The sequence below is a fragment of the Coloeus monedula genome (genome assembly GCF_965178545.1).
Source record: "Coloeus monedula genome assembly, chromosome: Z".
NCBI classification, from domain to species: Eukaryota; Metazoa; Chordata; class Aves; order Passeriformes; family Corvidae; genus Coloeus; species Coloeus monedula.
In genome coordinates, this window is record NC_138822.1 from 77,163,436 (window position 1) to 77,186,900 (window position 23,465).

The 23,465-nt window shown below is 51.2% G+C and overlaps 5 protein-coding genes across 6 annotated transcripts in view; 1 reads left to right on the forward strand and 4 right to left on the reverse strand.

Annotated features, from left to right (window-relative positions):
• The window catches only part of UBAP2 (ubiquitin associated protein 2), a 185,177-nt gene that overhangs the window by 65,213 nt on the left and 96,499 nt on the right, over positions 1–23,465 (forward strand). The window contains exons 17-21 of one of the 2 annotated variants that reach the window (XM_082301874.1): positions 1,469–1,652; positions 3,945–4,011; positions 4,696–4,891; positions 6,121–6,212; positions 7,102–7,152. In XM_082301874.1, the coding sequence (XP_082158000.1) occupies positions 1,469–1,652; positions 3,945–4,011; positions 4,696–4,891; positions 6,121–6,212; positions 7,102–7,152 (590 nt within the window). The remainder of the gene's footprint in view (positions 1–1,468; positions 1,653–3,944; positions 4,012–4,695; positions 4,892–6,120; positions 6,213–7,101; positions 7,153–23,465) is intronic. The other variant, XM_082301875.1, reaches the window with a different exon arrangement.
• Positions 9,641–10,213, reverse strand: LOC309585251 (interferon-like; the record flags this gene model as incomplete). Its single annotated transcript, XM_082301876.1, has 1 exon — positions 9,641–10,213. One exon carries the CDS (start codon positions 10,211–10,213, stop codon positions 9,641–9,643), a length of 573 nt encoding a protein of 190 aa, XP_082158002.1.
• LOC309585252 (interferon-like) lies at positions 13,693–14,265 on the reverse strand (the record flags this gene model as incomplete). The annotated part of the gene is made up of 1 exon (XM_082301877.1): positions 13,693–14,265. The coding sequence occupies one exon, from the start codon at positions 14,263–14,265 to the stop codon at positions 13,693–13,695; it is 573 nt and encodes a 190-aa protein (XP_082158003.1).
• LOC309585253 (interferon-like) lies at positions 17,742–18,314 on the reverse strand (the record flags this gene model as incomplete). Its single annotated transcript, XM_082301878.1, has 1 exon — positions 17,742–18,314. The coding sequence occupies one exon, from the start codon at positions 18,312–18,314 to the stop codon at positions 17,742–17,744; it is 573 nt and encodes a 190-aa protein (XP_082158004.1).
• LOC309585254 (interferon-like) lies at positions 21,791–22,363 on the reverse strand (the record flags this gene model as incomplete). The annotated part of the gene is made up of 1 exon (XM_082301879.1): positions 21,791–22,363. The coding sequence occupies one exon, from the start codon at positions 22,361–22,363 to the stop codon at positions 21,791–21,793; it is 573 nt and encodes a 190-aa protein (XP_082158005.1).

The window sequence follows — 23,465 nt, forward strand, 5'->3', positions numbered from 1 at the left end:
TTTGAATTTGTCTTAACTTTTGAAAATACTTTTTCCCTTCTGCATGTGCTATAATGTTCTTAGTTGTTCATCTCTCATCTTTGCTGTTCTTCTCCTTTAATATCCAGATCTTGAGCTTCCTAAACCCATAATTCAAAGTACGACTGACATGTTTTACTTCTGACCATGCTACTGGTCTCCGTGTTTTCTTTTTCTTGCACATTGCATTCAAGCGTCTTGTAAGGGATCTTAAGATGATGATTCTGTCCCTTGTGTTGAGGACATCTACTTTTACTTCAAGATGGGAATCCTGCTCTTAATATATTAAGAGTTTTAAACTCCGATTTTTATATGAGTTTTACCAGGAGTTACTAGGTGATTTAGTTGCTGCCTTCATAATTACGTTTGTCACTTGGATTTCCTTTTTGTAAGAGGTCAGACGTTTTGTCAAGGCCAAGACCTCTTGATTCCTGTTTGCATTGCAACCCCACAACCTGACTTGGGTCATGTAGCTAGGAAATCAAATCAATAAAGTGAACAAACTCTAAAGTATAACTTCGAAGTGAATATTTGATTTTTGTTTGGTGACCAATCTAAAAATGTCTTCACATACATTACAAGTTAGTGATGATCCACTGGGTAGTGGTCCCTGGTGTGGTATGGTAAAATGGCCCTGCAGAAGGCAGGGTTCAACTCTTTCCTGAGTTTTATTGGTGAGTGAGTGTCTCTAATTCTTTGTTGTTTTTTGTAGTAGAAGAGATAAGTGAAACAGCTGGGAATCATGCTGGACAGTATAATTTTTAAGTGTCTTATTACAATATAGTGATCTTATAAACAAGTTTTAATCTGTGTAGCCTAAAAAGTATGAGATTAAACCTAACATTTTTTATTATCTAAGTAAAGTGAGTCAATATTTGACAACTCCTTAGCCATAAGAAATGCTTAATGCTGTGCTCAAGTGTGTCCTGCCATTGTAGCTTCTTTTATTCTACTGCAGTACACTTTTGACTGAATATGTCAAACTGATAAATTGTTATGTACCCTTGTACTCCAACAATCTCAGTTGAAAACTCCAACAGTGCTGTGTAGGTTGGAATGAAGAAACAGAGCTGTAGGTATAACTGGATTTTTACAGTGCCTTGAAAAGGCACAAATGACTTGTGTTTACTGAACCAAAAGCAAGGAATTTTAAAATGACTTGTAAATTAGAAACCCAGTGACACGTGAAGTGCAGAAGACTGTAGTTTACTACATGTGTAGCAGTGATAATTGTAAATCTGTCTTAAGTAGAGAGCTTAAAGGGAAAAAATGGTAGTTCAGTTATGTTTGAATTTTCCTTCATAGCCAAATTGCTTGATATGGTTACCAATTCTTAATGGTAAGATTTTTTTTAGACCAAGGGGAGAATGCTACTGTGTTCCTGCATCCGTGATGGGATGTCAAGTCTGCTGGAATTTTAATCTGAATGCCTCTTTTTAACTTGTTGCAGCTACTTCATCGGTTCCAGCACCTAAGACGGAGCCTTCTCCCTCACTACCTTCGGCTGGTTCTCTGCCCAGTGTGGTGTCCACCACGGCCTCGCTTCTGCCTTCAACACCGCAGCATGTGGCAGCATTGCCCAGCTTGCCTCAGTCCAGTGATCTGGCTAGCAGCTCACTCTCCCAGCTGAGCAGGTACAGTGGAGTTGGGATAAACAGAGGGAGTCAATTTTGTGGATAGGACAGGTGCAAGGGTGGTTCCACATGGAGCTGTCAGGCACCAGGGTCCACTTTTTATGATGTGAATCAGCATTAGGAGATTCAGAAGAGCTCAGAATGTTTCTGGTTGCAAAATATGAGCTCTGGGCTGCCTCCTAATGGCAGAGCAGCTGCTGCCTCAAGATTTCATGGTACGTATACAACTTTGTGTTTCAAGAGATTTGCTTCAATCGTGCTAGCTAAATTAGCTAAATTGATTCCCCCAGTTTATTTTTCCTACTTTGTGCCTGCTGTTTTTGTTCAGTGTCATGTTTGAAATAATTTCTTAACCGTTTACTTCATAGCCAATTTGAAATAGTGTACTCTCTTTTTTATATTTGTATTTCTTAAAATTAAAACCCAGAAATAATTTTGCAGGGAAACTGTGTGTTTTCTTTTTCTGTGATATATCCTTAAGATACTTTAAAATAACAGATTGATGTTCCTGGAAGTGCATCTAGCACAATTCAGCTCATTTGCACTGTCTCTCTGTTTTTCTGAATGCCTGTTACATGAGCTTCATCCTCAGTCAGGTGACATCCTGAAGCTGTATGGATTGAGTTCTATTTTTGATACTCGCCTTTGTATTGTACTGTTTCACAGCTAGGATGTAGTTTATTTTCTTTTAACACTCTAGTATTTTTTTGTTGAATAAAATAGTAAATATGTCAAACAAGAACTATTCTCTTTACACTGGAAACATTTTCTCACACCGATTTGTTGAAAAGCTGTATAAATTGATGGAAATTTCAGCTGGGGGTTGATGCTGTTAGACAGATACCAAATCTCAGCCATCATCATGATGCCTGAATTCCAAACATGTCTGACATGGTAGAGCTGGTGTCTGTGTCTCTACCATAGGTCAGATGGTGAATTAAGGCTTATTAAAAGAGCTGGGAAGAGTGGGTGAGGGAGTGGTATAAAACTCTTATGTTGCACTGAACTACATTTTCACTTGCTCCCTAAAGTGCTGTTGTTGTAATTTCTGCAGAGAGGGGACAGTTTTCAAAGTTAGTTTATGAAACTGCCAACGTTTATTCTGGGCCTTGAAGAGCTACCAGAGTGTTTGCCCTTTAATTAGGTCATGTAGTGTAGCCATCAGCTTTGGTGTGAAAACTGCTGTGTTTTCTTGTGGCTATTTCCAGAGAGAACACTAAAATAATTTTGCTCTTAGGATCTCTCCTGCTTCTTGTTTAATAAGGAGGGTCTTTTTTGAGGACCAAAATATACATGTGTTTTATATCTTCATTTTGATTACTTTTGTTCAATGTTGTCAGTTTATTGCATACTGTATAACAGTAGGTTACATTCTTCACCTCAAATATAAGGTATAACTTGTCAGTGTAAATGTTTAAGAGGCACTTTCAGTCACCTTTCAGGGAGGCATTTGAAGATCTCTGGATGAATTATGGGGCAAATACCTTGCAGTTCTAATTGGTCAAGTTAACGTTATGCAGCTCAAAATGTGAGAAATACCGTAGTGAGTCTAACCAAAGCACTGCCTCACTTAAAACCTGTCCCCCGTGGCAAGAAACAGCAGGGAAAGAATGAGAAACAGGGCTTGTGCTTGTGTGAACCTAGTTTTGATTTTGCACTTTGTGGCATGGAGTCATTGCTATATGATTCCTGAAGCAACTATAGTTTTTCTAAAGATATAGGAAATTGAAAAATACAAATGTGTGGGATATGCCCAGCCACTGCCCTGGAGGGATGTCTGCTGAGATAAGAGATTTTGCAATCGCCCAGCAGGACTCCCTGGAAAGGAAAGGACTTTTGAGTTATGGTGAGGAAAAGTAGACCCACAATCCTTTGGGAGACCCTATGCAGATCTTTCTGTAACCCATTGGTCTATCCCAGACCCTCTGTAACCCATTGGTCCCCTTGCTGATCCCCTGTATCCATAGGCATATCCCACACAAATGAATGGTGCTTTAGATATTTCTTGTTAGCAATAGTGACTCTGTACTTTAATTTTTTCATTAAAAGATAATAGAATACTAATTAAAGGAAAAAGTGCCTGTAGAGGTGTCTGTATTCGTACATGCCTGTGTGTGTAATATGTGTATGTATACACACACTCTTACATGTATTTGTCTTTAACCACTCTGTGTATGTGCACACACATATGGAATTTTTATTCTTTAACTCAGGTCCTACTGCATATCTGTATTTGTTAAAAATAGTTCTAGGGAAAATTAATTTTATGAATTCTTTACTATTTCCTTCCAGCTCCCTTTCCAATCATCAAAGCAGCCTCTCTCCTGCCTCAGTGTTGTCTTCAAGCACATCACATGTGGTAAGTCCTGTTAGTATTAAAACAGATGCTTGGCATATAGTCAGTTTATCTCATAATTAGGACCCTCTCTTAAAGTTTGATGTGTCCTGGTACCCCAAGAACCAAAACAAGAGCCTTACCTCAGGGAAGAAGGAATGTCAGCCCTCTAGTGGAGAAAAAGTGATTACCACTTGTGATTTGTACTAGATCAGGAATAGCTATGACGGAGGCTTGCCAGTTACACAGTTGCGAGGGAAATTGTCATGCCAGCTAGGGGGGATGAAATAAAAAAAACTTTTTGCTTGTAACTAGTTTATTAAAAAAAACAACAAACCAAAACCAAACTTCAGAGTAGTGATCTGAAATGTCTCCAAATGCGGACTGTTAGCAGTCTGCATTGGAAAGGTTAGCTGACAAAATGCAGGTGATGGGATGATATATGTTACATTGCACTTACTGCAGTGTAACTTTGTGATTGTGTGGCAATTTGAATTTAGCTCTCATGCAGTAGTTTTCCTTAAATCACAAAAACATCACAAGCATGCAACTTAGTTGCTTGCCTACTACGTAGATAATGCATATCTTTTGCATGTGCTTCTGTTACTTTAAAAGTTTCTGGGTTTTTTTTATTTTTCCCTTTTTCCAGCATTTTCTGCTGTGGTTTATTTGCTCTGTGATCCTCATTCTTTTTGTCTCCTTTTCTAGCACACTAGTATTGAGAACACAACTTCGCTCCAGCCCTCAACAACCTTTTCAACTGCTTCAACCTCAGCCACTAGCACCACCTCCTCGGTTGTCAGCATGGCAAGCAGTATGAACACTACAAACAGCCTTGGCCTGAGCGTTACCAGTGTGTCTATACCAGCTGCTACCACACGGGCAGCTCCCTTAGTATCTTCAGGTTGGCAATATTGACAGATCGCATGGATAGACAGAGCATTTCAGTCAGCAGGGCTATCAGTTGAGCATCTCGCCAGCCATAACAACGCTAAGAAGTCCACACTCTTCACTGGCATTTCCAGCATGCTGTATTTGCTGGCTTATGAAATAAAGTTGCCTGATTTTATGTATTTGAAATATTTGTTAGGGTGTTATGTGGCATTTATATAGCACATTCTGTTCCGAAAGAGCTTTATAAATACACACCACAGCAGTTCTGACTTGGGAGGTTTTGGGCCAGAAAATTCACCCAGTTTGTATTCCAAGTTGTGATCAGCTCCTGACTATGAGTTTGCATTAGCTGTAGTTTCAGTCTTTTCTGTGACGTGACTTCATGTGGCAGTATCAGAATATACTGCAGTGTCCTCATTATCATATGTCACATCCCTACTGCCACTTCCACAGAAAGGAAAAGAGATTGCACAGCAAATAGCACTTCAGAAGGAGGGTCCATTGAGAAAGAAGGCTGGGAGGCTTCTTGCACTGAAGTGGAAGTGATGCTAAATTCTCTTTCTTCTCTGACAAACCTGAACTGCTAAAAGGAAATCTTATAGAGAGAAGTGAGTGATGTAATATTAAGGATCAGGCTTGGTTACAAGAGGATTTCTCATTTCTATAGCTTGTAAATGAAGTGTCTTATGACTGGCCAAAGTACAATGTTCTTTTACTGTTCTGCCTCCTGGCACTGTATCATGAAGGCAGCTGAAACCATTTCAGTCTTCTCTTTGCTATTCCTAGCTGTAGTAAGTCACCCACAGAAAGTATGCTGGCAACATTTAGTACTTTCCAGTCTACTGCTGGTGGTAAAGGGAATGTGTTGACAGAGCAGAAAATGAAAGGAGAGAATTTGCTTTCTCAGATTGAGAATGATTTCTAAATTTGCCTTCAGGAAAGGACTAAGGAAAAGAGAAGTTTCTGAAATTCTTGTAATCTTCTTGGACAAAGCAAATGACAAAATCAGGCTATTCTCTGATAGGAATGTTTTCAGGCTTAAGTAGCCTGTGCTTTCCCTCCCTTGAGGCATGGTTAAACTCTTCAGGCTATTTTGAGTATATTCATCAAACAGCACAAAATCTGCTCTTTATAAGCTAAGACGGCACAGCTGCCAGAACTTGTGAGCTATCTTGTCTCAATGCTGAAGCCTTTTCTTTTCTAAAGGCTTGTTAAAGTGTCTGTATTTTGGTTCTACAGGCAAAGCTCCCCCAAACCTGCCCCAAGGTGTACCACCCTTGTTGCATAACCAGTATATTGTGGGACCTGGAGGACTTCTGCCTGCCTACCCAGTAAGCAGTTTCATTGTTTGTCTTTGATTTCTTAGCCCTTGGCTCAAGTGGGCCCTCCAGACCTGCTACTGTCTATGCCAAGGCATTTCTGGTGGCACATGTTGCACCTGGAATTCTTGTTCCAAATGCTAAAGAACATCTGAAATATGTTCAATAGAGGCTTATTGTTGATTGTAAACTGCAGAGCTTTTGGTACAGACCTGATCTGGCTGCTGTTGAAGCTACATGGGTGTGGCTATGGTTTTCAGTGTTACTAGGTTTTAGGCCCTTGGAATAAATTTAGACTCCCTTAGGTTTGTGTTACTGGAATGGATTTGCCATAGTAGTGACGGAAATGTACCATGTGTCCTGTCTGTCATGATTTGAAAGACTGCACATAGCTCTTTGATGTCTAACCAGCATCAACATATTTTTGGTTATCTGTTTGTTGAAACCAAAACTTTATACCAGTAACTTTTCTATATGAAACCAAATGTGAGGAGATACTCAGGAGGTTGCTTTGTGGTTAAGTCATCAACTCTTTAATCTTACTGCTCTTTGAAGCAATGATTACAGCAAAGAGAGCTGTTGTTCTTTCTCCCAAATCTGAATGCCTGGTAGATTTTTCATAAGTTCAGGAGTGATGTGTCTGTAAAAACTGTATTGAAGATGGGACAGTCAAACTCTCCTCAGTGGACATTGTCACCAGGAAACATCAGAGTGACAAGCCTTTTTAACTTCAGTTCTACTCTCCTTGAAATGCTACAGTGCCCCATGATAGCACAATGCAACATACGGCTGTAGACCTTTACCACAGAATGGGTTTAAGTCAAACTCAGTTCAAAGCCCCGAATTGACCAGCATCAGAAAAAAGTGTTATAATGATGTTGTATTTTTATCTGTCTTTAAGCAGATTTATGGTTATGATGATCTCCAGATGCTTCAATCCAGACTGCCAATGGTAAGTAAATTACTTGATTTATTTAATTTTAAGCAAGTTGTCTTCAGTGTTGATCATTTGTGCCGCATAAATTGGTTCACTTAATGGTGATTAAGAGCTTTTCCTTGTGTTCTATATTCTGGTTTTTTAAATACCTGGTTTTTAAATTTACAACAGGACTGTGTAAATTGATAAAGAGCAGCTGTTGCATCATGCATTTGTCTGTCTGCAAAATCTCTAAATAGACGCAAGTATGCTTTGTGCTTCTGAGTGGAGAAATTGCTAATTGTTGTAGCAACATTATGACATTTTGTCTAATCTAGTTGAAGTCTGAGCATAAGTGTTTCCTTTTACCAAGAGGTAAGGTTGAACACCAAGTACACAACTTGGTAGCCAGTAGGTGTATGTGACAGGTTTTGGAGGTGCTCATAGGTGTAGATCTTTGCATATGCATTGTGGCAACAAATGCAAGTGAGCTGCAGGAGGGTGAGTATGCCAAGTTTTTTTCCTTATCTGGATCCAGCATGCAGGTGATGTTTGGCAAAAAGGCATGTGAAACAGGCTGAGCTCCCAGATGGATTCAAAAAGGGTCTCAATCTAGATTGCAGAATTGTGAAGAATTTTCCTATCAGAAATGTAGGACAAGGAACTTGGGGAAAAGGTTTGGTAGTAGGTAACTGAGAACAGTTATATACTAGAGTGATGCAGTGTATCTGTAGAGGCAGACATGGAGCAGTGATCTGAGAAGAGTGGATGAACGCCATAATGTAAGGCCCAAAGAAGTACCAGGTATTCAATGTAAAGCTTGGAGCAGCCAGAGTCAGATGGTTTAAGGTGAGTACAGGGATGACTCAGACAAAGCCCTGTGAAACTGCAGACCCTGAATTAAAAGAAACCCCAAAGTCGAGCACATAATAAAGATTTGTACCAGAGGAAGTCATGACACTTGAAGAACTGTCAACTGAAATGCATGGAATTATTTTTGTGGCAACAAAATGGCAAAATATTTGAAGTTGCAGGGCCAGGAGACACCTGTTGTAATGTGTTAATACTGGCTAGATGCCTGGTGGCCACCAAGCTGCTCTATCACTCCCCTCCTCATCTGGTCAAGGGTCAAAATACATCCTGAAAGGCACGTGGGGTGAGACAAGGACAGGGAGAAATCACTCACTGGCTGTGGTCACGGGCAAAAGAGACTTGACATGGGGAAATTAGTTTTAACTCACTAGCAATCAAATCAGGGCAATGAGTAAGTAGCTCATTAAATAAAACCAAATCTACACAGCCCCTTCCCCTCACCTCTCATGTTTTCCTGGACTCAGTTTCACTCCTGATTGTCTCTGCCTTCATCTCCCAGGTGGCATAGGAGGATGGGGAGTGGGAGTGCCTTCTGTGCCATCACACTTCTGCTCCTTCGTTCTCACTCTTCCTTGCTCCCATTTTGGTTACACAGTGCTCCAAAACTTCAACATGACTCCTAAAATGTTTTCTGTTGGAAGAGGTAATCTGATTGCAAACACCTCTGCCATGGAAAGGGAAACCTTCTCCTGGACAATGTTGCACAAAGACCCATCCAGTCTGGCCTTGAACATTTTAAGAGATGTGCTAACCTGGCTACGTGTGGGGACTTGCTCCAGTGCCTCACAATCCACATAGTAAAGAATTTCTTCCTAATGTCTGATCTAAACCTCCTCTGTTTCAGTGTAATGATATTCTATGGAGTCCATTACCTGGAACTGCGGGCACTATTCCAAATTTAGTTTGCATCTTTCTTATAAGCTCCCTTGAAATGTTGAAAGGCTGCGGTAAAGTCTGCCAGAGCGTGTGACCTGGTCTGCCTGGACTTGTGCAAAGTGTTTGACGCCGTCCCGCACAATGTCCCTCTCTCTAAGTCAGAGAGCCATGGATTGGATGGATGGATTGGATGGATGGATGGAGCACTCTGTGGATAAAGCAGATGAGCTGCAGTGGTGCTTTCCAGCCTTACCCTGTCTTTATTTTTGTGGTTCTGTGGTGTTGGGCAAATGCTGGGAATGTTCTTCCAAAGAGGTTGCTGCACAAACCTGCTTGGGCAGGTGGCAGTGAGAAGAGTGGGTAGGGGCTGTGCGGAGCCCTTTCTGGAGCAGGGCTGGGAGTAGAGGAGTAGGTGTTGAGTAGAGGTGGCTTTCCGCCGGCCGAAAGGCTGGGTTTGCAGAGTTAGTGAGACGAGAGGCAGCGGCAAGTGTTTTGTCAGAGGTCTTTATTTTCAGTGGCATAAATAAGTGAATAAATAAATAAATAAATAAATGAATGAATAAGTAGAGAAAGTCCTTTGTCCAAATCGATGGGAGAGGCTGTATGAATGGAGGCGCAGCGGTAGCAGGCTGCGGGTGCCGTGCGGTTGTTGCAGCCGTGTCTGTTGTGCCAGGAGAGGGGAGGCGTGAGGCACGGGGTGGGTTTGGGGCGTCGGTGTGGGAGCGTGGCGGGAGGCACGTGGATGTGGGTCGGTGTGTGGGGGTGGGTGTTTGCGCTAGCGGCGCATGGTGCGGGTGAGGTTGTGGAGGTGCTGTAAAGAGGTGCGAGCTTCGAGGCGGACGTGGTCCCAGGCGCAGGCGCTGTGGTTGTGGGCGTGGAGGAAGAGGTGGATGTCCCTGAAGTACTTGTTGATGGTGAGCAGCGGGTTGCGTGGTCCTTTGAAGAGCGTGGCGTTGTCAGGGAGGCATTGCTCGAGGTGGTGGATGTAGTGCTGGAGTTTGTTGAGGAGGTCGTTGCGAGGCTGGCTGTGCCAGTGCTGGCGGGTGCTGTTGGTGCCGAGGGTGTGGAAGAGGTTCTGGAGGATGCGTAGGGCGGTGGCGGCGGCTTGGTGCGGGCGGAGGTTGCTGTGGAGCAGGGTGTCGGGGAAGAAGGGCGGCTCTTGGAGGTGGCAGGGCTGTGCGTAGCTGGGAGCCACGTCCTGGAGGAGGCGGAGTGCGTCGCCGGGGAAGGTGTCGTCGTGTGTCCAGAGCTGTTGGCAGGCGAGGGTGGTGGCGAGAGCCGTGAGGAGGAGCAGGAGTGCCGGGGCGGCGTGCGGCAGGCGCGGCTGTGGGGCGTTGGGCGCAGCCATGGTGGGTCTGTGGGTGCTGTGGGGTGGTGCTGGGCAGGAGGCTGGTGAGGCTCGGCGCTGGTGCTGGTGGTGGCTGTGCTTGGGGTGCTGCCGGCTGTGCGGCTTTGTATCGCGGCAGCTTTCCCTTCATCGCTTTCTGGTTGCTGGGAGTTTCCGCCCGTGGTTTCCAGTCTGGGCTGGTGGCTGTGGTGGTCTCGGGGCAGTGGTTTGTTGGGGTGTCCGTGGTTGGGGATTGTGGTGGCAGTGGGGTGGCAGTAGTGGGTGAGTGGGGTTATGAAAGCGCTGGGTCGGAGGCGTCGGGTCAGCTGTGTCAGGGAGGGTTGTTGGGTGTTCTTGGTCAGCTGCAGGGCCAGCTGCAAGGCCTGTGCTGTGCAGCTGAAGTTTCTCTTTGTGCCCCAGCATCTTTTCCACCTGCAGTGCCCTGGTGGTGGCTGTGGTCACTTTTCCTTTCACTTTGTGGCTTGCCTTTATTTTCCTCTTAGGCAGTGTTTTCCTTTTGTGCTTGCAAGGGATGAGCAGTGACGTCAGTGGGCCGGGCCTGGGGATGCCCCTCTTGCAGCAAGGGCCCGGGGGCAGTGGCAGTGTACAAGGGCGTGTGTGTGGGTGTGAGCGTTGGAGGCCTGGAGGTGTTCTTGCATGGGGGGGGCCTCGCTGCAGTCTTGGAAGCTGAGGAGGCAGGGCAACAAGACATTAAAAAATAGGCTTGAGTGAAGAAGGATTAGGAAGAAAGGAGGAGCTTTGCTGCTGCTGTGTTGCTTGCTCTGTGTCTGTTGTCCCATGCGTTTGGCCCCAGAGTGAGGGCATGGTTGTGTTTTCCCTGCTTCGGTGGAGGAGGCAGGCAGAGAGCAAAATGAGACCGTGCCCCGTGCGGCAAAATGTGTTGTGTTTTGGGATTGCCGGAGCCCTGCCCCGGAGCAGTGGTGTCCTGTTCCGGGCTCTGTAGTCCATGGGAGGTGTGGAGGTCTTGGAGGGGCTGGCCGGCCCTGTAGACGCAGAGGGGACCGGAGCGCGTCACTTGTGAGAAAGGCTGAGGGAGCTGGGCCCGGCCCGTTCAAGCGAAGTAGAGAAGACTTGGCAGTAGTTTCAGATGCCTTTGCACAAACACACGTAATATGGGGAAGAACGAAGAGGGGTTGAGGGCGTAGGCATGCCTGCGTGGGCGTGATCTCCCTGGCCTCGTGGAGACATTGTGGGATTGCTCCTATGAGTGGGGCATTGGATTGGAAGGTTTTAGACACTTGGGAAAAGAGGGTGTGGAGGCGAGGCGGGGTTTAGCTGTGTGCGTTTCGGTGAGCAAGTGGAAAGTATGGAAATGTTCCTGGGTTAGGACGAGGAGCCGTCGGAGAGCTTGTGGGTCCAGGTTAAGGGGCAACCAGAGACACGGGATGCTGGAGTGGCTGGGGTCCGGTACAGGCCCATCCAGCCGGGAGGATGGAGTGGACGAAGCCGCGTATAGCCGGATGGTAGTGGTTTTGCGTTTGCAAGCCCTGGGCCTCAGTGGGGTTTTGAACCACAGCGATATCTTTTGGAGAGGCAACGTGGCAGGACTCCGGCCACGTGGGAGGTTTCTGGAATGTGTCAGTGACAGCTCCCTTGCGCAAGTGACTGAGGAGCCAGCAAGGACAGAGGCCGTGTGCTCACCAGTAGGAGGAGCTGGTGGGGAATAGGATGCTCCAAGGCAGCCTTGGCTGCAGTGACCACGGGATGTTGGAGTAGGAGATCCTCGGGATAGTGAGCCGGTCACCCAGTGAACTCCCTGGCCCGGACTTGAGAGAGCAGACTTTGGGCTCTTCAAGGATGTGCTTGACAGGGTGCCAGATGATAGAGGCCTGGAGGACAGAGGGGCCCAAGAATGTGGCTGAGTTTCAAGGATCCCCTTCCTCCAAGCTGAGGAGTGATGCATTTGAAGCAGGGGGAACTGGTGCGAAAACGCCAGGAGGCATCCACGGATGGCTAGGGAGCTGCTGGGCAAACTGTGAGCAAAAAGAGAAAGTTTCAGGAAGCGGGAAGGAGGACAGATGGCCTGAAAGGAACACAGGGAAAGGGTACGGTAAGCTAGAGACAAGGTTAGGCTTGCCAAGGCCCCTTTAGAATTGAGTCTGGCCAGGGCTGTCAAGGGTGGGAGGGCAGGCTTCGCTAGATCTCTTGCAAGCAAAAGAATGTTAGCGATAATGTGCGTAAGGAAAGGGGAGACGTGGCTGTCCTGGGCAAAGAGAACGCTGAGGTTCTCAGCAACGTCTGTGCGTCCCTCTTCAGTGCGAGTGCTCCAGCCACACTGCCCGAGTTGCAGAAGGCAAATGCAGGGAGCCCTGCGTGAAGAATGAAGAGCCCAAGGCCACTGTAGGAGAGGATGAGGTTTGAGACCATCTTAGGAACCTGAACATGTGCAAGTCCGTGGGACATGAAGAGATTCATTAGCGGGTCCTTAGGGAACTGTCAGATGGAGTTGCTAGGCCACCCTGGATCATATTTGAAAAATGGTGTCCTGTCAGCTGAAGTCCCTGATACCTGTGGAGGAGGGGAAGTATAGCCCTTGCTTTTAAAACGGGGAGAGCAGAAGAGCACGGGAATACGAAGCGGTCGGTCTGACCTCCGTGCCAGGCAAGAGGATGGCACTGCTTCCGCTGGAACCTCAGCGGAGGCGTCTGGAAAGCAAAGAGGTGATAGGTAACAGGCAGCGTGGCTTTCCAAAGGGGAAAGTTGCCATTCCTGGCAATTTTGGTAACCATCTGTGGGTAGGGCTGCAGCGTTGGTGGATGGGGGCAGAGTGCGTGACCTGGTCTGCCTGGACTTGTGCAAAGTGTTTGACGCCGTCCCGCACAACGTCCTTCTCTCTAAGTCAGAGAGCCATGGATTGGATGGATGGATTGGATGGATGGATGGATGGAGCACTCTGTGGATAAAGCAGATGAGCTGCAGTGGTGCTTTCCAGCCTTACCCTGTCTTTATTTTTGTGGTTCTGTGGTGTTGGGCAAATGCTGGGAATGTTCTTCCAAAGAGGTTGCTGCACAAACCTGCTTGGGCAGGTGGCAGTGAGAAGAGTGGGTAGGGGCTGTGCGGAGCCCTTTCTGGAGCAGGGCTGGGAGTAGAGGAGTAGGTGTTGAGTAGAGGTGGCTTTCCGCCGGCCGAAAGGCTGGGTTTGCAGAGTTAGTGAGACGAGAGGCAGCGGCAAGTGTTTTGTCAGAGGTCTTTATTTTCAGTGGCATAAATAAGTGAATAAATAAGTGAATAATAAATAAATAAATAAATAAATAGATGAATGAATAAGTAGAGAAAGTCCTTTGTCCAAATCGATGGGAGAGGCTGTATGAATGGAGGCGCAGCGGTAGCAGGCTGCGGGTGCCGTGCGGTTGTTGCAGCCGTGTCTGTTGTGCCAGGAGAGGGGAGGCGTGAGGCACGGGGTGGGTTTGGGGCGTCGGTGTGGGAGCGTGGCGGGAGGCACGTGGATGTGGGTCGGTGTGTGGGGGTGGGTGTTTGCGCTAGCGGCGCATGGTGCGGGTGAGGTTGTGGAGGTGCTGTAAAGAGGTGCGAGCTTCGAGGCGGACGTGGTCCCAGGCGCAGGCGCTGTGGTTGTGGGCGTGGAGGAAGAGGTGGATGTCCCTGAAGTACTTGTTGATGGTGAGCAGCGGGTTGCGTGGTCCTTTGAAGAGCGTGGCGTTGTCAGGGAGGCATTGCTCGAGGTGGTGGATGTAGTGCTGGAGTTTGTTGAGGAGGTCGTTGCGAGGCTGGCTGTGCCAGTGCTGGCGGGTGCTGTTGGTGCCGAGGGTGTGGAAGAGGTTCTGGAGGATGCGTAGGGCGGTGGCGGCGGCTTGGTGCGGGCGGAGGTTGCTGTGGAGCAGGGTGTCGGGGAAGAAGGGCGGCTCTTGGAGGTGGCAGGGCTGTGCGTAGCTGGGAGCCACGTCCTGGAGGAGGCGGAGTGCGTCGCCGGGGAAGGTGTCGTCGTGTGTCCAGAGCTGTTGGCAGGCGAGGGTGGTGGCGAGAGCCGTGAGGAGGAGCAGGAGTGCCGGGGCGGCGTGCGGCAGGCGCGGCTGTGGGGCGTTGGGCGCAGCCATGGTGGGTCTGTGGGTGCTGTGGGGTGGTGCTGGGCAGGAGGCTGGTGAGGCTCGGCGCTGGTGCTGGTGGTGGCTGTGCTTGGGGTGCTGCCGGCTGTGCGGCTTTGTATCGCGGCAGCTTTCCCTTCATCGCTTTCTGGTTGCTGGGAGTTTCCGCCCGTGGTTTCCAGTCTGGGCTGGTGGCTGTGGTGGTCTCGGGGCAGTGGTTTGTTGGGGTGTCCGTGGTTGGGGATTGTGGTGGCAGTGGGGTGGCAGTAGTGGGTGAGTGGGGTTATGAAAGCGCTGGGTCGGAGGCGTCGGGTCAGCTGTGTCAGGGAGGGTTGTTGGGTGTTCTTGGTCAGCTGCAGGGCCAGCTGCAAGGCCTGTGCTGTGCAGCTGAAGTTTCTCTTTGTGCCCCAGCATCTTTTCCACCTGCAGTGCCCTGGTGGTGGCTGTGGTCACTTTTCCTTTCACTTTGTGGCTTGCCTTTATTTTCCTCTTAGGCAGTGTTTTCCTTTTGTGCTTGCAAGGGATGAGCAGTGACGTCAGTGGGCCGGGCCTGGGGATGCCCCTCTTGCAGCAAGGGCCCGGGGGCAGTGGCAGTGTACAAGGGCGTGTGTGTGGGTGTGAGCGTTGGAGGCCTGGAGGTGTTCTTGCATGGGGGGGGCCTCGCTGCAGTCTTGGAAGCTGAGGAGGCAGGGCAACAAGACATTAAAAAATAGGCTTGAGTGAAGAAGGATTAGGAAGAAAGGAGGAGCTTTGCTGCTGCTGTGTTGCTTGCTCTGTGTCTGTTGTCCCATGCGTTTGGCCCCAGAGTGAGGGCATGGTTGTGTTTTCCCTGCTTCGGTGGAGGAGGCAGGCAGAGAGCAAAATGAGACCGTGCCCCGTGCGGCAAAATGTGTTGTGTTTTGGGATTGCCGGAGCCCTGCCCCGGAGCAGTGGTGTCCTGTTCCGGGCTCTGTAGTCCATGGGAGGTGTGGAGGTCTTGGAGGGGCTGGCCGGCCCTGTAGACGCAGAGGGGACCGGAGCGCGTCACTTGTGAGAAAGGCTGAGGGAGCTGGGCCCGGCCCGTTCAAGCGAAGTAGAGAAGACTTGGCAGTAGTTTCAGATGCCTTTGCACAAACACACGTAATATGGGGAAGAACGAAGAGGAGTTGAGGGCGTAGGCATGCCTGCGTGGGCATGATCTCCCTGGCCTCGTGGAGACATTGTGGGATTGCTCCTATGAGTGGGGCATTGGATTGGAAGGTTTTAGACACTTGGGAAAAGAGGGTGTGGAGGCGAGGCGGGGTTTAGCTGTGTGTGTTTCGGTGAGCAAGTGGAAAGTATGGAAATGTTCCTGGGTTAGGACGAGGAGCCGTCGGAGAGCTTGTGGGTCCAGGTTAAGGGGCAACCAGAGACACGGGATGCTGGAGTGGCTGGGGTCCGGTACAGGCCCATCCAGCCGGGAGGATGGAGTGGACGAAGCCGCGTATAGCCGGATGGTAGTGGTTTTGCGTTTGCAAGCCCTGGGCCTCAGTGGGGTTTTGAACCACAGCGATATCTTTTGGAGAGGCAACGTGGCAGGACTCCGGCCACGTGGGAGGTTTCTGGAATGTGTCAGTGACAGCTCCCTTGCGCAAGTGACTGAGGAGCCAGCAAGGACAGAGGCCGTGTGCTCACCAGTAGGAGGAGCTGGTGGGGAATAGGATGCTCCAAGGCAGCCTTGGCTGCAGTGACCACGGGATGTTGGAGTAGGAGATCCTCGGGATAGTGAGCCGGTCACCCAGTGAACTCCCTGGCCCGGACTTGAGAGAGCAGACTTTGGGCTCTTCAAGGATGTGCTTGACAGGGTGCCAGATGATAGAGGCCTGGAGGACAGAGGGGCCCAAGAATGTGGCTGAGTTTCAAGGATCCCCTTCCTCCAAGCTGAGGAGTGATGCATTTGAAGCAGGGGGAACTGGTGCGAAAACGCCAGGAGGCATCCACGGATGGCTAGGGAGCTGCTGGGCAAACTGTGAGCAAAAAGAGAAAGTTTCAGGAAGCGGGAAGGAGGACAGATGGCCTGAAAGGAACACAGGGAAAGGGTACGGTAAGCTAGAGACAAGGTTAGGCTTGCCAAGGCCCCTTTAGAATTGAGTCTGGCCAGGGCTGTCAAGGGTGGGAGGGCAGGCTTCGCTAGATCTCTTGCAAGCAAAAGAATGTTAGCGATAATGTGCGTAAGGAAAGGGGAGACGTGGCTGTCCTGGGCAAAGAGAACGCTGAGGTTCTCAGCAACGTCTGTGCATCCCTCTTCAGTGCGAGTGCTCCAGCCACACTGCCCGAGTTGCAGAAGGCAAATGCAGGGAGCCCTGCGTGAAGAATGAAGAGCCCAAGGCCACTGTAGGAGAGGATGAGGTTTGAGACCATCTTAGGAACCTGAACATGTGCAAGTCCGTGGGACATGAAGAGATTCATTAGCGGGTCCTTAGGGAACTGTCAGATGGAGTTGCTAGGCCACCCTGGATCATATTTGAAAAATGGTGTCCTGTCAGCTGAAGTCCCTGATACCTGTGGAGGAGGGGAAGTATAGCCCTTGCTTTTAAAACGGGGAGAGCAGAAGAGCACGGGAATACGAAGCGGTCGGTCTGACCTCCGTGCCAGGCAAGAGGATGGCACTGCTTCCGCTGGAACCTCAGCGGAGGCGTCTGGAAAGCAAAGAGGTGATAGGTAACAGGCAGCGTGGCTTTCCAAAGGGGAAAGTTGCCATTCCTGGCAATTTTGGTAACCATCTGTGGGTAGGGCTGCAGCGTTGGTGGATGGGGGCAGAGTGCGTGACCTGGTCTGCCTGGACTTGTGCAAAGTGTTTGACGCCGTCCCGCACAACGTCCTTCTCTCTAAGTCAGAGAGCCATGGATTGGATGGATGGATTGGATGGATGGATGGATGGAGCACTCTGTGGATAAAGCAGATGAGCTGCAGTGGTGCTTTCCAGCCTTACCCTGTCTTTATTTTTGTGGTTCTGTGGTGTTGGGCAAATGCTGGGAATGTTCTTCCAAAGAGGTTGCTGCACAAACCTGCTTGGGCAGGTGGCAGTGAGAAGAGTGGGTAGGGGCTGTGCGGAGCCCTTTCTGGAGCAGGGCTGGGAGTAGAGGAGTAGGTGTTGAGTAGAGGTGGCTTTCCGCCGGCCGAAAGGCTGGGTTTGCAGAGTTAGTGAGACGAGAGGCAGCGGCAAGTGTTTTGTCAGAGGTCTTTATTTTCAGTGGCATAAATAAGTGAATAAATAAGTGAATAAATAAATAAATAAATAAATAAATAGATGAATAAGTAGAGAAAGTCCTTTGTCCAAATCGATGGGAGAGGCTGTATGAATGGAGGCGCAGCGGTAGCAGGCTGCGGGTGCCGTGCGGTTGTTGCAGCCGTGTCTGTTGTGCCAGGAGAGGGGAGGCGTGAGGCACGGGGTGGGTTTGGGGCGTCGGTGTGGGAGCGTGGCGGGAGGCACGTGGATGTGGGTCGGTGTGTGGGGGTGGGTGTTTGCGCTAGCGGCGCATGGTGCGGGTGAGGTTGTGGAGGTGCTGTAAAGAGGTGCGAGCTTCGAGGCGGACGTGGTCCCAGGCGCAGGCGCTGTGGTTGTGGGCGTGGAGGAAGAGGTGGATGTCCCTGAAGTACTTGTTGATGGTGAGCAGCGGGTTGCGTGGTCCTTTGAAGAGCGTGGCGTTGTCAGGGAGGCATTGCTCGAGGTGGTGGATGTAGTGCTGGAGTTTGTTGAGGAGGTCGTTGCGAGGCTGGCTGTGCCAGTGCTGGCGGGTGCTGTTGGTGCCGAGGGTGTGGAAGAGGTTCTGGAGGATGCGTAGGGCGGTGGCGGCGGCTTGGTGCGGGCGGAGGTTGCTGTGGAGCAGGGTGTCGGGGAAGAAGGGCGGCTCTTGGAGGTGGCAGGGCTGTGCGTAGCTGGGAGCCACGTCCTGGAGGAGGCGGAGTGCGTCGCCGGGGAAGGTGTCGTCGTGTGTCCAGAGCTGTTGGCAGGCGAGGGTGGTGGCGAGAGCCGTGAGGAGGAGCAGGAGTGCCGGGGCGGCGTGCGGCAGGCGCGGCTGTGGGGCGTTGGGCGCAGCCATGGTGGGTCTGTGGGTGCTGTGGGGTGGTGCTGGGCAGGAGGCTGGTGAGGCTCGGCGCTGGTGCTGGTGGTGGCTGTGCTTGGGGTGCTGCCGGCTGTGCGGCTTTGTATCGCGGCAGCTTTCCCTTCATCGCTTTCTGGTTGCTGGGAGTTTCCGCCCGTGGTTTCCAGTCTGGGCTGGTGGCTGTGGTGGTCTTGGGGCAGTGGTTTGTTGGGGTGTCCGTGGTTGGGGATTGTGGTGGCAGTGGGGTGGCAGTAGTGGGTGAGTGGGGTTATGAAAGCGCTGGGTCGGAGGCGTCGGGTCAGCTGTGTCAGGGAGGGTTGTTGGGTGTTCTTGGTCAGCTGCAGGGCCAGCTGCAAGGCCTGTGCTGTGCAGCTGAAGTTTCTCTTTGTGCCCCAGCATCTTTTCCACCTGCAGTGCCCTGGTGGTGGCTGTGGTCACTTTTCCTTTCACTTTGTGGCTTGCCTTTATTTTCCTCTTAGGCAGTGTTTTCCTTTTGTGCTTGCAAGGGATGAGCAGTGACGTCAGTGGGCCGGGCCTGGGGATGCCCCTCTTGCAGCAAGGGCCCGGGGGCAGTGGCAGTGTACAAGGGCGTGTGTGTGGGTGTGAGCGTTGGAGGCCTGGAGGTGTTCTTGCATGGGGGGGGCCTCGCTGCAGTCTTGGAAGCTGAGGAGGCAGGGCAACAAGACATTAAAAAATAGGCTTGAGTGAAGAAGGATTAGGAAGAAAGGAGGAGCTTTGCTGCTGCTGTGTTGCTTGCTCTGTGTCTGTTGTCCCATGCGTTTGGCCCCAGAGTGAGGGCATGGTTGTGTTTTCCCTGCTTCGGTGGAGGAGGCAGGCAGAGAGCAAAATGAGACCGTGCCCCGTGCGGCAAAATGTGTTGTGTTTTGGGATTGCCGGAGCCCTGCCCCGGAGCAGTGGTGTCCTGTTCCGGGCTCTGTAGTCCATGGGAGGTGTGGAGGTCTTGGAGGGGCTGGCCGGCCCTGTAGACGCAGAGGGGACCGGAGCGCGTCACTTGTGAGAAAGGCTGAGGGAGCTGGGCCCGGCCCGTTCAAGCGAAGTAGAGAAGACTTGGCAGTAGTTTCAGATGCCTTTGCACAAACACACGTAATATGGGGAAGAACGAAGAGGAGTTGAGGGCGTAGGCATGCCTGCGTGGGCATGATCTCCCTGGCCTCGTGGAGACATTGTGGGATTGCTCCTATGAGTGGGGCATTGGATTGGAAGGTTTTAGACACTTGGGAAAAGAGGGTGTGGAGGCGAGGCGGGGTTTAGCTGTGTGTGTTTCGGTGAGCAAGTGGAAAGTATGGAAATGTTCCTGGGTTAGGACGAGGAGCCGTCGGAGAGCTTGTGGGTCCAGGTTAAGGGGCAACCAGAGACACGGGATGCTGGAGTGGCTGGGGTCCGGTACAGGCCCATCCAGCCGGGAGGATGGAGTGGACGAAGCCGCGTATAGCCGGATGGTAGTGGTTTTGCGTTTGCAAGCCCTGGGCCTCAGTGGGGTTTTGAACCACAGCGATATCTTTTGGAGAGGCAACGTGGCAGGACTCCGGCCACGTGGGAGGTTTCTGGAATGTGTCAGTGACAGCTCCCTTGCGCAAGTGACTGAGGAGCCAGCAAGGACAGAGGCCGTGTGCTCACCAGTAGGAGGAGCTGGTGGGGAATAGGATGCTCCAAGGCAGCCTTGGCTGCAGTGACCACGGGATGTTGGAGTAGGAGATCCTCGGGATAGTGAGCCGGTCACCCAGTGAACTCCCTGGCCCGGACTTGAGAGAGCAGACTTTGGGCTCTTCAAGGATGTGCTTGACAGGGTGCCAGATGATAGAGGCCTGGAGGACAGAGGGGCCCAAGAATGTGGCTGAGTTTCAAGGATCCCCTTCCTCCAAGCTGAGGAGTGATGCATTTGAAGCAGGGGGAACTGGTGCGAAAACGCCAGGAGGCATCCACGGATGGCTAGGGAGCTGCTGGGCAAACTGTGAGCAAAAAGAGAAAGTTTCAGGAAGCGGGAAGGAGGACAGATGGCCTGAAAGGAACACAGGGAAAGGGTACGGTAAGCTAGAGACAAGGTTAGGCTTGCCAAGGCCCCTTTAGAATTGAGTCTGGCCAGGGCTGTCAAGGGTGGGAGGGCAGGCTTCGCTAGATCTCTTGCAAGCAAAAGAATGTTAGCGATAATGTGCGTAAGGAAAGGGGAGACGTGGCTGTCCTGGGCAAAGAGAACGCTGAGGTTCTCAGCAACGTCTGTGCGTCCCTCTTCAGTGCGAGTGCTCCAGCCACACTGCCCGAGTTGCAGAAGGCAAATGCAGGGAGCCCTGCGTGAAGAATGAAGAGCCCAAGGCCACTGTAGGAGAGGATGAGGTTTGAGACCATCTTAGGAACCTGAACATGTGCAAGTCCGTGGGACATGAAGAGATTCATTAGCGGGTCCTTAGGGAACTGTCAGATGGAGTTGCTAGGCCACCCTGGATCATATTTGAAAAATGGTGTCCTGTCAGCTGAAGTCCCTGATACCTGTGGAGGAGGGGAAGTATAGCCCTTGCTTTTAAAACGGGGAGAGCAGAAGAGCACGGGAATACGAAGCGGTCGGTCTGACCTCCGTGCCAGGCAAGAGGATGGCACTGCTTCCGCTGGAACCTCAGCGGAGGCGTCTGGAAAGCAAAGAGGTGATAGGTAACAGGCAGCGTGGCTTTCCAAAGGGGAAAGTTGCCATTCCTGGCAATTTTGGTAACCATCTGTGGGTAGGGCTGCAGCGTTGGTGGATGGGGGCAGAGTGCGTGACCTGGTCTGCCTGGACTTGTGCAAAGTGTTTGACGCCGTCCCGCACAACGTCCTTCTCTCTAAGTCAGAGAGCCATGGATTGGATGGATGGATTGGATGGATGGATGGATGGAGCACTCTGTGGATAAAGCAGATGAGCTGCAGTGGTGCTTTCCAGCCTTACCCTGTCTTTATTTTTGTGGTTCTGTGGTGTTGGGCAAATGCTGGGAATGTTCTTCCAAAGAGGTTGCTGCACAAACCTGCTTGGGCAGGTGGCAGTGAGAAGAGTGGGTAGGGGCTGTGCGGAGCCCTTTCTGGAGCAGGGCTGGGAGTAGAGGAGTAGGTGTTGAGTAGAGGTGGCTTTCCGCCGGCCGAAAGGCTGGGTTTGCAGAGTTAGTGAGACGAGAGGCAGCGGCAAGTGTTTTGTCAGAGGTCTTTATTTTCAGTGGCATAAATAAGTGAATAAATAAGTGAATAAATAAATAAATAAATAAATAAATAGATGAATAAGTAGAGAAAGTCCTTTGTCCAAATCGATGGGAGAGGCTGTATGAATGGAGGCGCAGCGGTAGCAGGCTGCGGGTGCCGTGCGGTTGTTGCAGCCGTGTCTGTTGTGCCAGGAGAGGGGAGGCGTGAGGCACGGGGTGGGTTTGGGGCGTCGGTGTGGGAGCGTGGCGGGAGGCACGTGGATGTGGGTCGGTGTGTGGGGGTGGGTGTTTGCGCTAGCGGCGCATGGTGCGGGTGAGGTTGTGGAGGTGCTGTAAAGAGGTGCGAGCTTCGAGGCGGACGTGGTCCCAGGCGCAGGCGCTGTGGTTGTGGGCGTGGAGGAAGAGGTGGATGTCCCTGAAGTACTTGTTGATGGTGAGCAGCGGGTTGCGTGGTCCTTTGAAGAGCGTGGCGTTGTCAGGGAGGCATTGCTCGAGGTGGTGGATGTAGTGCTGGAGTTTGTTGAGGAGGTCGTTGCGAGGCTGGCTGTGCCAGTGCTGGCGGGTGCTGTTGGTGCCGAGGGTGTGGAAGAGGTTCTGGAGGATGCGTAGGGCGGTGGCGGCGGCTTGGTGCGGGCGGAGGTTGCTGTGGAGCAGGGTGTCGGGGAAGAAGGGCGGCTCTTGGAGGTGGCAGGGCTGTGCGTAGCTGGGAGCCACGTCCTGGAGGAGGCGGAGTGCGTCGCCGGGGAAGGTGTCGTCGTGTGTCCAGAGCTGTTGGCAGGCGAGGGTGGTGGCGAGAGCCGTGAGGAGGAGCAGGAGTGCCGGGGCGGCGTGCGGCAGGCGCGGCTGTGGGGCGTTGGGCGCAGCCATGGTGGGTCTGTGGGTGCTGTGGGGTGGTGCTGGGCAGGAGGCTGGTGAGGCTCGGCGCTGGTGCTGGTGGTGGCTGTGCTTGGGGTGCTGCCGGCTGTGCGGCTTTGTATCGCGGCAGCTTTCCCTTCATCGCTTTCTGGTTGCTGGGAGTTTCCGCCCGTGGTTTCCAGTCTGGGCTGGTGGCTGTGGTGGTCTCGGGGCAGTGGTTTGTTGGGGTGTCCGTGGTTGGGGATTGTGGTGGCAGTGGGGTGGCAGTAGTGGGTGAGTGGGGTTATGAAAGCGCTGGGTCGGAGGCGTCGGGTCAGCTGTGTCAGGGAGGGTTGTTGGGTGTTCTTGGTCAGCTGCAGGGCCAGCTGCAAGACCTGTGCTGTGCAGCTGAAGTTTCTCTTTGTGCCCCAGCATCTTTTCCACCTGCAGTGCCCTGGTGGTGGCTGTGGTCACTTTTCCTTTCACTTTGTGGCTTGCCTTTATTTTCCTCTTAGGTAGTGTTTTCCTTTTGTGCTTGCAAGGGATGAGCAGTGACGTCAGTGGGCCGGGCCTGGGGATGCCCCTCTTGCAGCAAGGGCCCGGGGGCAGTGGCAGTGTACAAGGGCGTGTGTGTGGGTGTGAGCGTTGGAGGCCTGGAGGTGTTCTTGCATGGGGGGGGCCTCGCTGCAGTCTTGGAAGCTGAGGAGGCAGGGCAACAAGACATTAAAAAATAGGCTTGAGTGAAGAAGGATTAGGAAGAAAGGAGGAGCTTTGCTGCTGCTGTGTTGCTTGCTCTGTGTCTGTTGTCCCATGCGTTTGGCCCCAGAGTGAGGGCATGGTTGTGTTTTCCCTGCTTCGGTGGAGGAGGCAGGCAGAGAGCAAAATGAGACCGTGCCCCGTGCGGCAAAATGTGTTGTGTTTTGGGATTGCCGGAGCCCTGCCCCGGAGCAGTGGTGTCCTGTTCCGGGCTCTGTAGTCCATGGGAGGTGTGGAGGTCTTGGAGGGGCTGGCCGGCCCTGTAGACGCAGAGGGGACCGGAGCGCGTCACTTGTGAGAAAGGCTGAGGGAGCTGGGCCCGGCCCGTTCAAGCGAAGTAGAGAAGACTTGGCAGTAGTTTCAGATGCCTTTGCACAAA